At 37.9% G+C, this 17,855-nt stretch overlaps 1 protein-coding gene across 2 annotated transcripts in view; it reads left to right on the top strand.

Moving 5' to 3' along the window:
* The window catches only part of TMEM117 (transmembrane protein 117), a 427,129-nt gene that overhangs the window by 65,031 nt on the left and 344,243 nt on the right, over nt 1-17,855 (top strand). For both annotated transcript variants that reach the window (XM_070407800.1, XM_070407799.1), the window contains exon 3: nt 17,527-17,659. In XM_070407800.1, the coding sequence (XP_070263901.1) occupies nt 17,527-17,659 (133 nt within the window). The remainder of the gene's footprint in view (nt 1-17,526; nt 17,660-17,855) is intronic.

The following is a 17,855-nucleotide window of genomic DNA, read 5'->3' as shown; positions in this document are numbered from 1 at the left end:
ATTGGAACAGAGGAGGTTTAGGAGATCTAAGTTGGAACTAGACATGCCCTTTAATATAGGAGATTGGGGATGAGATGGGATGGGGTGGGGGACTAGGACATAACTACAGACATTGGGTGGAAAATCACACCCAGGAAGGTACTTTGTGGCATACAGAGAGCAGATGTTATGTTTTAATCAGGACAGAGAAATAGGCACTGAGGGAAGTGAGCAAGGGACCCAGGTACCATACCTACAGGATCAATGGGACTTGGTTTCAGGAACAAGGCAGAAGCCTCATTGTTAAACCTTTGCCAAGGGATCAGTTATCAGAGTTGGATTAACAGCAAGGTTGACTTGATATCTAGTGCTCTATATTGAGCTAAAGTTCCCTTCTCATGAGAATGCTATTGGTCCAAAGCCCGAGATAAGGTTGAGCATCCAGGAGAGATTAAGTGGCTTCCACTGTGGAGAGAGAAGGCATGGGGGTAGCAGGGGATTGGAACCAGACAGACCACAGTAGGATCACCCAAAGGTGACTATTAATGTTTTAGAAGTTGGAGGAGTATATGGTAACTCTGATAAGTCAGTCCTAGATTTAGTGCTACTTAACACTTGCATTACATTGGTAAATCAGAGAATAAGCCATTAATTACTCAAATGACATTAATGAAAACATAGTAGCTTGTGCTTTGGGAAAGAAAATTTCAACATTACCTTGAAAAACTGGACAGATGATTAAAACCCAACAGTCCCTTTGCAAGGACAAATGCACAACAGTACCTTTAAATAGAAAAGCAAATGCTACCAATACATTATTTCCACTCAATTACAGACTAAAGTTTTATAGACCTTTATTTTCTGGTTGACCTTTTCTGGAAAACTGGTATTGATGGATCATTTAAACTGTAACATTAGTAACTTAATTCTTGCCAGTTTTAAAGTCTCCTGAAATTTACTTGATTTTGTAGAGTCCAGTTACATTTAGAACAAGAATAAAATATTTATTAGACCTCTCTTGGTGCTACTTGGCAGGTACTTTTCAGAGTAAGTATTGTATTTTTTTTCCTTTTTTTTTTTTTTTTTTTTTTTTTGGCTGCAAGTCAAGGAAAGTGGATACCATGAAATTATGAAAAGAAAAAATCTGGTTTCTCTGGTGCTGGATGGGAAAAGGTCACTAAACACTACTAATTACTGCTTTGGCTGGTGCTGTAATAAGAACTTTTTAAAGAAATTGAGTGTTGAGGACATGAGGTCAATTGAGTACAAGAGGGAGTTATTGAATACAGAATGGAGGAAAATACAAATGAGCTGAGTAGCAATTGGAACGAGTTATCGCACTTTTTAAAAATGGGAATAGTGGTGCAGTAGAAACATTTCGTTTTCACTTAAAATTATTATGATAGTTGAAAGATAGAATCCACTGAAGTTGGCTAGTGCCTTTTAAAAGACCAGGGGAAGAGGTTAATGATAAGGGAGCACTTATAGTCTGAGATGTGGGCTTTTGGGAAGCCCTGACATTAGAGAAAATTTAAAAATGTCTGATATAACTGCATTTTTTAAAAAAGTTTCTGCCAGTGAGCCCTTTTTCTTGGAGATTATGCAACCCAAGCAACACTCCTTATCGGGCAGCTCAGCTCGGCCTGGGCCATTTATATGCCGAGCATGGTTATCTGGTTATCTGACCTCTTGGAACAGGAATCCTGTCCTTTCTAATTTTCCTACCACCAAGAGTGGTTGAGCAAGTGTTTAATTCTGCCTCAATGACTTCTTTATGTACTCAAATGCCATCACTCTGATATCTTAACTTTTTCTTCTCCAAAATGAAAACAAAGCCCAATTCTTTAACTTTCGTCACTATCATATTTGGTGATAATGCGTTCACAAAGCGTGTTCTATCCAAGTGAATGAGTGTGCAGTCACTTTGCCAGATAGTATAATTTAGGAAAAAGAAGCATTTTGATTTTTCTAAGATCAGTTGGCCTGAGCTACTTGGCATCTTCACAGATGAAAAAGAATGATTTTTGAAAATCTTTTCAAAATCATGAGATAAAACTAGGTTCTTTAGAGAGTTCACAAAAGCCGAAACCGGTTTGGCTCAGTGGATAGAGCGTCGGCCTGCCGACTGAAAGGTCCCAGGTTCGATTCCGGTCAAGGGCATGTACCTGGGTTGTGGGCACATCCCCAGTGGGAGATGTGCAGGAGGCAGCTGATCGATGTTTCTCTCTCATCGATGTTTCTAACTCTCTATCTCTCTCCCTTCCTCTCTGGAAAAAATCAATAAAATATATTTAAAAAAAAAAAAGAGAGTTCACAAAAATAAATTTTACTTCCTCAACTTTTTACTTTTGAAATCTTTTATGACATGAGTGTTTTACATTCTTTCTTCATCTTTCAAATGGAAATTTCTTACTATACCCTGAATTTACTTGCAACCATTTTATAATGTAAGCAGTTCCTTTCATATGTGAGTAAAACAAACATTGAAATTAGTGGAGAACAATTCACAACTAGACAGACAAGGTGTTATTCTGTTTCTAAATCCAAATGGCCGAACAGACTGTTTGAACCGGAGGGCTCTGTTGACATAGATTTGATCTTTGAGTTGCCACTGAGTGTCCATGATGAAGAGAAAAATGTTCACCCAATCCAGGAAAATGTTTACAGTTCAGTTCAATCTGCACCTGTTAAGCTGTGCTTTAGGCCTGAAAATTACAAGAGGGTATTAAACAGCCTAGATGTTAACATTGATTCTGATACCGCCATTTCTCGAGTCCTCTCTATGCCCGTTCACAGGGAGGCCTGTCCTCCTATGTCCCAGCCAGCTCTTTTGTATCAGTTGGTCATTTATCACCTCCAGATAAGTGCCTCGGCTTCCATCGCTGATCTTCTCCCCATCTGAAGGAGAAAACAGTAAAACAACTGTTCCAAATGGCATTTGCTTCAACATTTGCATATCAAAAGGTCTGCTTTTAATGTGTGTGTGTGTGTGTGTGTGTGTGTGTGTGTGTGTCCCTTCTCTCAAAATTTCTGGTCCCCTCTTTTGCAGAGAAATCTTTGAAAAGGTGGCTTCAATTGAAAGGCTTCAGATGAGTTTCTTAGGACTCAAGCTAAACACTTGAAGATTCCTTGTTCATTCTCTTTTTAGGCACATGATGGGAGGATTCCTGTAGGGGAATGGGGAACAGAAGGTAATTTTCCTTCTTCTCCTGGCAAACCCCATGGATCAAGACTTTCTTCCAGAATGTTTCTCCTGTTACATTACATTAACTATTGATCAATTCACATATACTTTTTATTTATTATTATTATTTTTTAATATATTTTTATTGATCTCAGAGAGGAAGGGAGGAGATAGAAACATCAATGATGAGAGAGAATCATTGATCAGCTGCCTGCAGGCCCCACACTGGGGATCAATCCTGTAACCCCGGCATGTGCCCTTACCGGGAATTGAACTGTGACCTTCTGGTTCATAGGTTGATGCTCAACCACTGAGCCATACCAGCCGGGCCATATATACTTTTTTAGACTACATATAATTTTTCATTCTGTTTCATTTGTGTGTGTGTATGTGTGTGTGTGTGTGTGTAAATGATAATGTTTTCTTAGGAATCTATATTCACAAAACATGAGCTTATACTGTGTATTCAGTATTTATTATAAGTCCACATCTTTCAGATCATTAAATATCACTTGTAAATACATCTTAATGGCTGCATGATTCTTTCACCTTAATGTACCATGCATGATATTTGGTTGAACATTTAAGATGTTCATAGCTGCCTTTATTTTACTATTTATATCCCTCCAACATGGACATCTTGGTCCATAGATGTTTCTACATTGTCAGAAGACAATGAAGTGTTGTTGCATTACTGCTGCTGGAATATGCAACTGCTAGGTTCTCATGGTGCTTTCTCTTCAGCTTCTGGGACTGGAAAACCTGAAGTCATCGTTTGTAGTTTTTCTACCCCATCACAGGACTCATCTCTCCCAAGGGTTAAAGGGGCAAAACCCTTACCAGGTGGGTATACTGGACAGCACCTCTGGCTCTTTTGACTTCCTGTTGCTTGAAGTAGATGGAGGCTTCTTCTTTGAAATTACAATCTCAGTGTACATATTCCATCTGCTGCTCTTCTCAGTGTTCCATCCTTCTTTCCTGTACAATTAGATTTGTGTTTGAGTCACAACCTCCTAGAGCAGGGGTGGGCAACCCCTGGCATGTGTGCCAAAGATGGCACGCCAGTAACTTTTGCTGGCATGTGAAACTCTCTCTTATAATCTTCCATTTACAATTTTTTTCTTAATATTGACTTTTTAATTTTTCAGATAAATTCAGTGTAGGTGCATCTTAGATAAATAATTTTACATAACAAGTTATCTTAAAGACCATAGACATGGATTGACAAGAGAGGGGAAGAGCAATTTCTATGCCTCTGCCTTAACTCTCCCTGCCTTCCTAGATCCGACCAGTGTTTTGTTTTCATCCACATACACTTGTGAATCTTTGTTCTCAGTGACGAATTTTGTTAAGTCTTGCAATAGGAGTAGCCTGATGGGTGAAAGTAGTAGCTCGTTCATATCTCTGAAGGTCGCGAAACATAAACCTGATGTAAAATCTCTGTCATCAGTGATGCAGCAGCAAAAGTCCCACTGATAATATCGAACGGAGTCATAAAGTTTTCTATTGGACTATCAGTGTACATGTATACATTAAAAAATAAATGTATTTTTCATCATCATATACTGTGTTTTTGTCGCTCTAATGAATTTTATTATTTCTTCAAGGTTCTTCACATATGTGCACCTTAAGAAATATCAAGTAGGCATAACATGTTCTCAAAAAATTAGGGTTGGCATGCAGAAGAATTTCGAGTCAGATTTTGCTGGTTTTGGCACGCACTCACAAAAAGGTTGCCCACCCCTGTCCTAGAGCATATTCAGATTATCTGACACCATTTAGCTAAGATCTTCCATGCCCAGTTGTTTCTGATGAGTTGTATGTAGGGCTCAAATCTAATTTATTGATAAAGGGATAAAAAATAACTCACCTTGAGTGCATGTCATGTGTTAGGCAGTTAAGTAAGTGACTTATATAAATTACAATGTAATCCTAACAACAGTCCTATGACATGGTTATTATTATCCTTATTTGTCATATGAAGAACAAGAGGCAGGAGAGAGTAGCTCTAGGTCACCTCTATGGGCAGTCACTAACCTACTTGGTTGTCTGTCTCCTGAGCCCTCATAAACATGTTTTGAGTTTAATTTATTTTAAAAAAATATATTTTTATTGATTTCAGAGAGAAAGGGAGAGGGAGAGAGAGAGAGAGAGAGAGAGAGAGAGACATCAATGATGAGAGAGAATCATTGATAGGCTGCCTCCTGCACACCCCACACTGGGAGTCAAGCCTGTAATCTGGGCATGTGCCCTGACTGGGAATCGAACCATTACCTCTTGGTTCATAGATCAACACTCAACCACTGAGCCATGCTGGCTGGGCTAGTTTCATTTAAACCCAGGAAGGTTCATAATTCTTACATGAATTTTTCAAGCCAATTACTTTATAATTTTAGTTTTATTTTAGATTCTTATCAGGCAAAGAGCCAAAAATTTTATGAGGATTTACAAACTCATAGATTGTTGGAGCTGGAGTGAGTGCTCTCAGTGATGCCCTTGCCTTATCATCTGGTTTTATAGACTTAGCTTGTGTGTTAGACACTGGCTCTTTGAAGCTGATTTAGATTTCTGTGCTGATTGTTGGATTCTGTTCTGATCTCTATTCAGTTGCCTGGTCTGTGGCATTGAGTCATCTTCACCAGTTTGTTAGATTAATATCTTAGTGTTCAGTTTCTATTTATGCTCCAGCAGAACACTCTTACCATCAAGGGCACAGCCTGTGATAGAACATAACTGTCAGACACACTCACATTATTTGACAAAAATATTGCCTACACGCCACTGTAGGACTCCTGGCAGAGTGCTGTGCTTATGGCTGCTACAAGGGACATCATTCTGTCCTCGCTGGAACATTTATTTTCTTTTTAATGACAGTGCCCTTTTTATCTTGTAGGCCCCATCTGGTATAGTGTGATTAAAATTGATGCTTATTTTTATATCAGCAATCATATTTTTTGTTCCATTTTTAGAACATTTCTTGCAGGGATTCTAAATACTTTTTTGACTTCTCTCTTTGAACTTATCACCAAATTCTTATAAAGGTTAGCAGCAAAGTTTTTCAATGCCAGCCTCACCTGAGAATCAATCACTGCCTAAACAAAAGGTTACTTCACCGTGCTGATTATTTTGGACAGCTCTGTATAACTGAGTAGTTAATTACTTAGAAGCTACTTCTAATTTTATTTTTCAAGATTAGATGCTCTGATGCTTTTCTTTGAAGTTCCTTTTCTTTCCTTTCCTCTCCCTCCCACCCTTCTTTTCTTTACATCTAATTGGATGCTTGCTGGGTACAATGCCTCAAGTGGGTCTCGTTGCTCTTGGCTCTATGCCTGTCTCCTGAGCACTGGGAATTATCCTGCATTCTATTGAGTTCCACAGCTGTATGTCTTAACTAACACTCAAAACCACTTTAACATTCTCACCATGCTTCTGAAAATGCTTTCTTCAGTCTCATTGACCAACTCCTCTTTCCTGCCTACATTCCCTTTAACCTCTGTATAAACTGATACTGTTAACTGTACTCACCTTGACATTTTTTTATTTGAATCCCATGATGATTATCAGCTACATCACTCTGCTTCTTTTGGTCTTTTTTACTGGTTCTTTATATATACCTTTTTATTGATTTCAGAGAGGAAGGGAAAGGGAGAGAGAGAGAGACATCAATGTTGAGAGAGAATCATTGATCAGCTCCCTCCTGTACGGCCCCTCCTGGGGATTGAGCCCACTATCTGGGCATGTGCGGGTTTGAACCAGTAACCTTCTGGTGCATGGGATGACATTCAACCAACTGAGCCACAACGAACGGGCAGCCTTTGCCTAAGTTCTTGGAATCTCTTCATTCTCACTTCAAACAGTCTAGGACTCAGTGGTCGGCAAACTCATTAGTCAACAGAGCCAAATATCAACAGTACTTCTTCAAAATAGACTCTCCCAGGCCGAAAACTGACTTCTGCGCATGGGCCACGCAGTTTCAATTGCACTGTATGCACGCCCGCACGTGGTATTTTGTGGAAGAGCTACACTCAAGGGGCCAAAGAGCCGCATGTGGCTCGCGAGCCGCAGTTTGCTGACCATGGGTCTAGGTAGTTGGCATGAGTATAAAAGTTGGAGCACATGAAAACGCTGGTTAGTCTGGGTGTTTGTATTTTGTCTTTTAATAGAATGGTTGATTATTCTTATCACTAATGTTTTAAACTCCTTTAGAAGGACCAATAAGAAGTACCCATCTTCTCTGCCCAAGTCCTGAATAAATTAATAAATAAGCTTATGGTGACCAAAATATTACCTCTATTCTGGAAGACTATGTACTGGAGAATGTGACTTATGTCTACAGGCAAGGGTGCTTCCTAATACTAAAATCCAGAATTAAACAGGTGTCCCCAGGCCCAGACAGTGCCACACTCCATACCTCCCCTGGAGAGGCAGGGCAGAACTTGGGGTGCTCTCCAGAAGAGACTTGGTCTCTAGAGAAAAAGTCCTAAGTTACACACACTAATTTTCTTCATTCAAAATGATCAGTAAGTCATGTCTGCCTAGAAGTGGAGAGATGTTAGGAGTGACATAGCTAGTGGAGCATTCTCCCTCTTGAAGGAAACAACCTGGACTAGGGAATAGCCATTCATCCTAACCGTGTTAATTCTCTGTGATAATCTGATGATTAGAAAAAAATGGCATGCTTGGTTATAATTGACTTACCCCAACATAGTTAATAAAAGGAACAGTTGAGATTTCAGGTAGTGCTTTGCTTTTAACCACTGTCTAAAGATAAATTTTTTAATGTATATGATATGCAAACTAGGGTGGCACCTGGTCACACACTGGCCATTTCACGAATGTGACATTGATCCCCAAAATGCTCCTGCAATATGTATCACTGTGTGTTAATGATAAACCACAGAAGCATCTAGCCTGTTACAATATAAGTATTCTTCACCACCAACACATCATAAGTTATTACTTCCCCAGGCACTGACAAATAACTACTTCCAAGACTCTACAAGAGGATAATTCAAATGAGATTATATTTGGAAAGAATTTCCTACTAATCTCTCTGAAGTTGCTGGTTTGCATACTTGATTAAATAAAAGTTCAGTAATTAAATAATTAAATACTTTTCCTGTCATAATTTCAAGTTAGTGTACTATAAAATATTCAGTTTATTCAGCTTCATTTTAGTCTTGTATCTGTATTGAATACAGACAGTTCTTTGAATTGAAATTACTAAGAAATATACCAATATTCTAACCACAGATATTTTTATGCCTCATATACAGAAAAATAAAAGTCAGTAATATTCAATAGTAGTTAAGTCATAGAGGGACAGGGTTATTATGGGTGAGAAAGTATCAGGGTGGGAAAGCAGTTTATGATTTATAAATATTAAATTATAACCATCAAAGTTTAGGACAGTGGTTATATAAGTCACTCTTTAACAAAACATCTATCATTTAGCCTAGAAGATAATAACATTATATGAGTGACTGTTAAATGAGAACTAAATAAAATAGTGAACTCAGTAGAAGTAGGATTTAAAGCAAAAATGGTACAGTGAATTCTAATGGTTTGTATATCTTTAACTCTTTTCTAAATGCAATTTGTTGGCTATCCAGAGTATGGGATGGCTCCTTATTTGTTTGGCTTGTGTATTCTTTCTGTACCTGAGATAAATTATAATTCTCAGTAAATTAAAACTTGGAAGCAATATTGCCTACAGGCTTGAAAGACAAAACCCTAACATCTAAATTACAATGCATTGTTATTCATTGACTTTGCATAGACACTGATCTTCTAAAATAACTCCTATGTCTATTATTTTATTGTTCATGTAAGACTCAAAACTCTGACTAAAAGGTAGAAAATATGGTAAAAATATGACATACTATGTGAATATCATTAGTGACATTTACAAAGTTTTCCTTTTGAAATTATTCAATTATTTCCAGGCTTTCATGCTATGAAACGTATCTTTACAAAGGTTCTTTTGGTCTGTCATCATCCTGTCCAGCATTTTATTAAGGTAAAGAGACCATTGGCACTATGAATATTACACTTTCATTTCTAGGTTGTAATCTCAGCCCTTTCCTCACGAAATCACATAAAGTGTTATATTTCATTATTTCCATGCTTCGGCTTCTCCAGTGGCTCCTACTAGCTTTCAGAATAACCATGGAACCTGGAGGTATTTATTGCTGTGTAACAAATTATTACCAAATTCAGACGCTTGAAACAATCATACACATTTGTGACCTCACACAGTTACTCTGGGTGAGGAATTTGGGGGCAGCTTGGCTGGTTCACCTTGGGATCTCTCAAGAGGTTGCTGCCAGGGGTATAGTCCTGTGTAGACGTTACTGGAAGTTCTCTTCCGAGATGGTTTCCTCAAATAAATGGGAAATTGGTTCTAGCTCTTGTCAGGAGCTCTCAGCTCCTTGGCAACTGAGTTGCAGTATTTTTTTTTTTGTTTCTTTGTTTTTATTTAGTAAATCTATAAATTAAATGAGTAGAGAAATTAGCAAGCTTGCAAGTAACTGAAAGAGTTAGAGGACTTGTAGAAAGTCATTATTGAAAACCAAGTTCTAGAGAGAAGAAAGAAATCAATGAGACTTGAATGCATGGTACAGATAATATGAATATCGGAAATGTGGGTGACATGGCAGAGTTTTTGGCCTCTGGCCTGGTTTTGTCTTCTCAGTATTAATAGTTGTGGCAGGACCAGAATCTCCTGTCCCCTCCACCTCACCTATGATCAGGGATCGAATGTCCAAACCTTGTGATTGATCAGGATTGCTTGATACCATGGGTCAGCCTGCATGGGATTAGTCTGGACAATTTAACCTTTCCCTTTTTGTCGAGTCAATATAATGCCTGGCATTAAATGAAAACCTACTTTGAAATTGTAAGTAGTACTGTTTTTCAAAACTGGTATAACTATACTGATAATGATGATGTAAACATTTAATAATGGTATGGTATTAATTTTTAACAACAGGGACCTATACTTTCTATTCTACTGCCCATTTCAAAATACAAAATCCTATACTAATAAAAGACAAACATGCAAATCGACCGTACTGTCGCTATGCCTTAAGCCACACCCACCAGCCAATCAGAGCGACTATATGCAAATTAGCCCAACCAAGATGGCGGCTGGCAGCCATGGAGCTGGAGCGAGCAAGAGGCTTGCTTGCTCCAGTGATGGAGGAAGCCAAGGTTCCCCGCCTGCCACGGCCGGGCTCTGAGCTCCACTGAAAGCAACCAAGTTTCAATTATAGAAGGTAAACAAATCCCAGATACCTGCTTTTAGCTAGCCATGGCCACGGAGCTGGAGCGAGCAGGAGTGGGTTGCCCCTGGCAATGGAGGAAGCCAAGCTTTCTGCAGGCCTCCGCTAAAGGCAACAAAGTTTCAATTATAGAAGGTAAATAAATCCCAGAATAAAAAAAAAAAAAGGAGAGGCTGGGAGCTTACATTGCCAGGGTGCTTGGCCAGCCTGAAAATGGCCCTCAGCCCCTCACCCAGACTGGCCAGGCACCCCAGTGGGGACCCCCACCATAAAGGGGGTGTGGCCAGCCTGAAAACAGCCATCAGTCCCTCACCCAGGCTGGCCAAACCTCCATGGGGTGAGGGTCCCTACTGGGGTGGACATCCTCCGAGGGGTCCCACACTGCAAGAAGGCATAGGCCGGGCTGAAGGACCCCCCGAGTGCACAAATTTTTGTGCACCGGGCCTCTAGTTGTGATAATAACAACCTGTAACATTTCTGAAAGTGTTTTATTTACCTTTACTTTTTTGATGGATTTTGACTTTAAAAGTGCTATTTAATATGATTTCACTTAGTACATATTTAGAAAATAAAGAACAAATTGATTTCATCAACATTATAGGACATTATAATATATGCATGCATAAATTATGCTGCTAAATCATACATAGGGCTCCAAAGTAAGATGTAACGTTAATTTAGTATTATTTTTATTCAATGTCTAGTTTCTCCATAAATGGAAAAGTAACAGGTAATAATTTCCTTTCAGAATTACGTATTTTCCTCCTGAACAATAATAAGCAATTTAAATCAACCTCAATTTTCATTAGCCTAATGGAAAAGCTATATTATAGTAAAATATAATACTTTGACTTTCTCGATAAAATGGAAAGTTTATCACTGTTTTTTCCTGTGGAGAATAATTTATATAAATGTGTTACTAAAAGTTTATTTTAATACATACACTTTTGAAATTGACCTTAAACTCTGGATCTTAAAGTTTTATAGTTCTTGCTGAGTTTCTAACCATTGTCTTCTTTTCTTTCTAGAACCTCTTTTGAATTGCATATATCATAATACATATTTTTAGTATCAAATGGGATTATATTTCAATTCTTGATATTTGGATTCTGTCAAACTCTGAATCATAAACGTTTTTTATGTAAGCTCCTACTTCTAATAAGGCATGATAACTATCTGCTCAATGTTTTTAAATTCTCTTTGCACACTGAAATAACAAGATTGGATCTGATATTAATGGAATGTGCCCTGAGGACACAACAGTTTTATGATCTTATGTGAAGCTGTGTTTGTCTAACTAGAACATCTTTTCTCCTTGATGATATTCTGATATGTTTTGCTAGGTAATTTCCTTTGCTGATGTCCCATCAATGGAATAATTCTCTTTAATTATTTTTATTCTGTTGCCATTATAAATTTACAGAAATCAGTCATGAATACTTTATATACTTATTTTAGTCTGATTGGAAATAAAGTACAATTAATTTTCCAGTGCTCTGGTCCTATTTCATTTTATCATTTCTTCTCTTATTATAGATATAAGAAATGGGACTTGCATTTGTTGTTAAGTATTTTAATATGTATAATATTGAATATTAACTAGGTCTTTAAATAATCTTATCAGTATGTTACTTTGGGTTAATTTTATTTATTAGTCATACAATAGAGAAAACATAAGAAGGAACCCTTTTTCTTTTTCTCTTAATAGGTGAAGAAAATTTCTTTGTCTTTAAACTAAAAGTCTTCTGAGTTAACAGACTTTGAGCTAATCTTCTCTGACAAATCCTTTAATTTGTACCAAGAGATGGACTGGTACATGAAGTCATGTAATCCAACCCTTTACATTCTACATGTCTAGTGGCCATTCCTCCTTGTCTGCCCTGAAGAGAATTTACTACCTCCCAAGAGATTCCATCCTACATGTTCTTTCTGACTATTATTCCAGTATATGAAATACTTGATAATGAAGATGACTTCCTAAAGGGGGTCATCTCTGACCTGAATTTTAAGGCCCATAGGAAATACAGGAGTTATTCAAGTGATGGGGAAGGAAGAGTACGCTAGGCAGAGGGTTCAGCAGCAATGTAGGAAACTGCAGCCTGTTTACTGTTGATGGAACTAGAGGGAAAGCTAGGAAGTGGTGAGAGGGCAAAGGTAAGCCTGGGTCAAGTCAAGCAATGCCTTTCTCTATCACATTAAGGAACTTGAATTTTATACTTTAGGGGAATGTTGATCAATGACAGGTTATAAGAAAAGGGATGGTGTGCCCATACTTGTATTTTAGCGAAAACTCTTGTCTTTTTATTCAATGGCTAGTTTCTCCTTAAATGGAAAAGTGGAGGGTGGATTTGAGATGGAAGAAGGCTAGAGTGGGGAAGAGCAGTTAGATTTTTGCAATGGTCCCATTAAAAAACTATGGGAACTCAAATTATGAGAGAAGAATATGGACGTCAGGTTATAAAATACTAGAACTGTTGATTGAAATGGAAAATATGCAGGAGGAAAAATTCAAGAGTGAATCTTACTCTGAGTTATTTTGAAAGTGATAAGATGGTAAAATCAAAAGTAGGAATGGATTTAGGGATGGAAATGGTCAGATTGGAGATATGGTATATTGCGTGTTGGGAAAGGAATGGAGATTTTGAATTTGGTTTTGTAAACGGAGTTTGAATTGGCAGCAGGATATTCAGGAGGACAGTGGGCAGATGAGTCTTCCATTCCGGAACTCAGAAAGAAAAGTCTGTGCTGGAGATACTGGATGTTAATCCCTCGAGAGTGGAAGAGACCCTGTAGTGATATGATAAAGACAAAGGCTAAGGACAGACCATGACAAATATTAGTTATGGGATGAATGGAAGAAGAGATACTTAAAAAGGTGACTAAGACTAATCAGGAAAATAGAAAAAAAAAAAGAATTAGGAGTATTTGGTATTACAAAGGCCAAGGAGTATATGTGTAAGTTACCATAATAGGAGATTTGGGAGCAGAAGACTAAATGGATAGTAGTGTTAATATAAGTTTGGAGTCCTCATGAAGGAAGTGTTTTTTTCATTTATCCTTTTTAATTCCTGGTTAGGGTCTTATGTATAATGTCACACTTTTTTTCCTCTAAATTAAATAAATCTTGCTCTGTGTTCCTGCTTACCAAGGTGAGCAGAGAGCACAGTACTGGTATTTTCATCCTTTTAAAAATACTTACAGTTTAAAGAAGTCCCATGTCTTGGAGATAAATCCTCATTCTGTTTTTACCTGTATCCTCCTCTCCTATTAGTGCTTGGGTGATGGTCTTCTGCCGCCTCTTGGGCACTAGGGTGCTATTTCAGATGGTGTTGATTCACAACCTTGGGAGCTTCCCAGGTAAAATCTGAAACTGCCCCTTACACTGTAGATTGGTAGGTGGCAATTTTAATAAGCAAGGGAACTTACAAACAATGTTTGTCTTCAGTGGCTGCAAGATGAGTAGATCTCTACCCTGCCTGCCAGAATCTTAAAGAGGTCTTGGCTGGGTTCAGTCCTGTATACCATACAGATGGCCTCAACAACACCTTACTCTCTCAAAGCTGTATACTTGCAAATGGCTCCCACTGTGGGAACGGTGGGCAGAACGTACATCCCAGCCCAGGGTAGGGAGGGAGGAGCCTCTGATTGCCCAGGTCCATTTCATAGGTCAGTTGGTAGTCAAATCCTCTCAGTGACCTTCTCCAGCAGTGGCTGGGATCCTACCAGGTTGTTGTGTTCCTAATGAAGGTGGGTGGCTGCCCTACTGGCCTTACTCCCTTGGGTGGGACTAGCTCAGTCTCCTTACCTGACTTCCAAGTCCATGACCCTTGATACATTGGCCTTCACCAGCACCCAGGGAATCTGCCACCTTGGAGGCCTCAATCTTTGTGTCCTTCATGAAGCTAGAAGCCCTCACCTATCCAATCCTGCTTCCACAGCTTCCCAGGAGTAGGGCTACCCCCACCTCTTACCTGGGAGCACAACCACTTCCATTCCTTCTCTTCTGAGGTTGTTTAGTTTATGTATTTGCTCAAGGCCTCCTTGTGAGAATCACTACTCAAGAAAAGGGACTCAGAACTCAGGATAAAAATCTGGGAAATGCTCCTTTCCATTCTTTTGCTGTTGAGAACATAGCAGCAAAAAGCCAAGAACATGAAGTAGTTTCTCCATAATTTTCTTGTGCTTGCCTAACTCTGTCTTCCATAATACATGTGAGCTCATTATATATTTTTAATATGCTTTTATACTTTTAATCTTGTTAAAATCTTATGACATATTAGCGGTCCTAATCTTACTGTATTTCCAGGGGGGAGTCTAAGTTGTAGTCCATTTTAGTGGACTTGTAGCAGTATTTGTAGCTGTCAGTCTCTGCCCTCCAGTCCTCACCTCCAACACATATATAGGTTTGTGTTCCACCTTAATGCTTATGATTGTTTTAAGATTTATATTCCATGACCTTGACCATATTGAAGGTGACAGTTCATACAGTCCAAGATAGATTTTACTAATAACATAAATATACACTCAGATTTATAAATATAACTGTGATTAAAATAAAAGTCACTTATGGCCCTGTCAGAAATGTACTTCTCTTAGTGATATCTTTGACTTCTGCTGACCTATAAGAACTATTTTCACTCAGGTATTTCCTGAAACTCTTTCTAAAGGAAAGTGTTATAAAATTCTGAATTCCGTGACCTGTAGGAAAGGTGGCATATCGATTTATTGTCCAAACCCATACACTTAAGAAAGGAAGAAGGTGGTATTAATAATTATGCCAGGACAACAGTTATAAGCCACTACTATCCCAAGCAAACCAAATGTATGGTGACGCTACAGGGCAGAGACAACACCTTTTCATGTGATATCCTCAGATTAATTTTAAAGTTCTCGGTTGATGTGATTTGACTTCATATTTGGGCCATACACGTTCTGGCCTGAAATACTGCAGCACTTTCATTTTGTGCTTCAAGTGAATTTTAGCCAAGTTAACCTGCCCTTGTGTGCTAATGACTCTAATGATGGACATTAGTACCAGTGAGCTTGGCAAGGACAGCATAAATGGTACTGTCACATTTCTCTTTTTATTAACTGTCTCACTTCAGCCAGTGTATAGTTAATTCACTATGTTTTATTTGCAAAGCACTCTTAAATCAACAGCATTATTCTCTGACTTTTAAAGTACATTATTAATGAATTTTTTGACATATGCATATGTTAAGAGGGAGATTCACATTTAAATTTTCAAGGAACTCTAATTGCTAGTCTCCATAGTTCTTCAAATAGGTCTTGGTTTGAAGCTGAAAGAACTCCCAGCAAAGGGAACTTTAAACACTGAGAGTCGATGGGTCTAAAATAAGGTCAAGTTTTCAGCAACTGATGATGGACTTCAAACACCTCCTTGCCCTGCTCACAGCACCTAGAAGAACCATGCTGGCCTGTACTAAGCACATTAAATATTTGTTCAATGAATGAATAATATTCCTTATAGTTTGCGCTTCCATATTTATGACATGTATTTTTTGTTCTCAAGCATTCTATGCTTAATATCTATTTATGATACTGCTATCCCTGTGTTGTATGGAGACTTCCCTGGGCTTTCCATACTTTTTGATTCAATTAATCCAATCATGTTGTAATTTGCAGGGCTAGTTTCCTTTGCTTCAGTAGGAAGTTTTCTATTTTCTTTTAGTTACAATCCACATTCCCCCCGACTTTCAGATTTGCCCTTTGCTTTTCTTGTGCAAGCCAAGAAACCAGATGATGTAACCAAATCTCTCTTTTTGCTCTATTTAAAGTTTTAGCTAGGGTAATGTTTCTGTTAGCCTGGTTTCCAAATGAAATCTAAAGTGCTGTTTTAATAAAAGTGAGGTACAAGGGAAAATCTAGCAGTTAAATCTTAAAAGATCTTTCTATGCTCAGTAACCTACAAGAGAGCCACTGTCTATCCCTAGAGAGGCAATTTCCAGATGGATATTGTGTGTGTGTGTGTGTGTGTGTGTGTATTCATAACTTTGTCTTATCATGAATAAAATGAGAATATTTTCTCTAATGAGAAATTCTATTATAAAATTTTAAGCCTAACCTATTTTAATTGTAGTTTCTATACATATACAATCTCCTGTATCATTATTTACATATACTTTCTTAGGAGTGGACATAAGTATAATAGACAAACTTTATCTTAGGAGAAACCAGGTTGACCTGTATTTATGTTTCTTACCTGTATTTATGGTTTTTCATCTTCCCCACCTTTAAGGGACTAATGCCCTCATTTCTATTCTCTACCATTAATGTCAAACACTTTTCTGAACTAATTCTGATGTCAATAATTTTTACTTTAGTGTTCTTCTTAATGCATTTTCTCCTTGAAATATTTACATTTTAACATTCAAAGTTTAGCATTTATCTTTGTAACTGGAATTTTAGGGCTCAGTGTGGAAACTGTTTTGCTGGGAGCCACACCAAACTCTGTAACACATGCACATGCTCCCCCCGCCCCCAACACACACACACTTGTGTACATACTTGTATATGGGTATGGATATTTTAGCTAAGAGTAAGGCTGAGTCATCTCTTGTGATAGAGACTTTACTTTTATTTTAAGTTTCCATTCACCTTCAGTAATTGGATCCTCACATAAGGGAAGTCTGCCTTGGTTTTATTGTCTGGCCAGTGTCGGGAGTGGGTCTCTAGAAGCAAAAGGGAATTGTATGGAATTTATGCAATGTCTTTACCATTTGTCTTAAGTAGTTTCAGATGAATAAACCGAAAACATATTTGTGAAATAGACTATCGCAGGTAGGTGCTATAATCCATCTTGTTTTCATGCAGCATAATAAACAGTCTCTGTATGCTAGATTCTCATGTTAGTATCATTTGTTCCCGGATGATATAGGGGTTGTTTTGGACTTCATCTCTGAGCAGCAAAAAGGACATTATATAGTGATTTCACCAATAAGTTAGTCTTACAGCGAAGACTTCAGAATGTAGTGGGATAATAAATATTTGCTAAAACAAAGCAAAGATGAAAGAAGTTTGAGTTATGATATATACTGACTAATAATATTTATATTTCAGGTCAGTTGCTCCGGTTAAAAATGTTTCGAGAGGATCACGGGTCGTGGATGACAATGTTCTTCAGCACGATTCTCTTTCTCTTCATATTTTCTCACATATACAACATGATTCTTCTCATGGATGGGAACATGGGGTAGGTTATATTTCCGTTTTCTACTGTGGTGAGTGTTATGTTTGAAACTCATAAGAATCCAGAGAGAATTTCTTTGTTTTTTAGTAGGCTAAATGTCCTTTATAAATATTTTACCCTAAGAAGGAATACCCTATGCATTTTCTTAAGACATTTCAAGTATTTTCTCCCAGAAGCTTTTCACAATACTTACCTTGTG

This window comes from Myotis yumanensis, unplaced genomic scaffold (genome assembly GCF_028538775.1).
Source record: "Myotis yumanensis isolate MYYU_CA2020_CCGP unplaced genomic scaffold, mMyoYum1.0.hap1 SCAF_3, whole genome shotgun sequence".
NCBI classification, from domain to species: domain Eukaryota; kingdom Metazoa; phylum Chordata; class Mammalia; order Chiroptera; family Vespertilionidae; genus Myotis; species Myotis yumanensis.
Note: the sequence above shows the minus strand (reverse complement) of the source record. Positions and strands in the feature narration are given on the sequence as shown.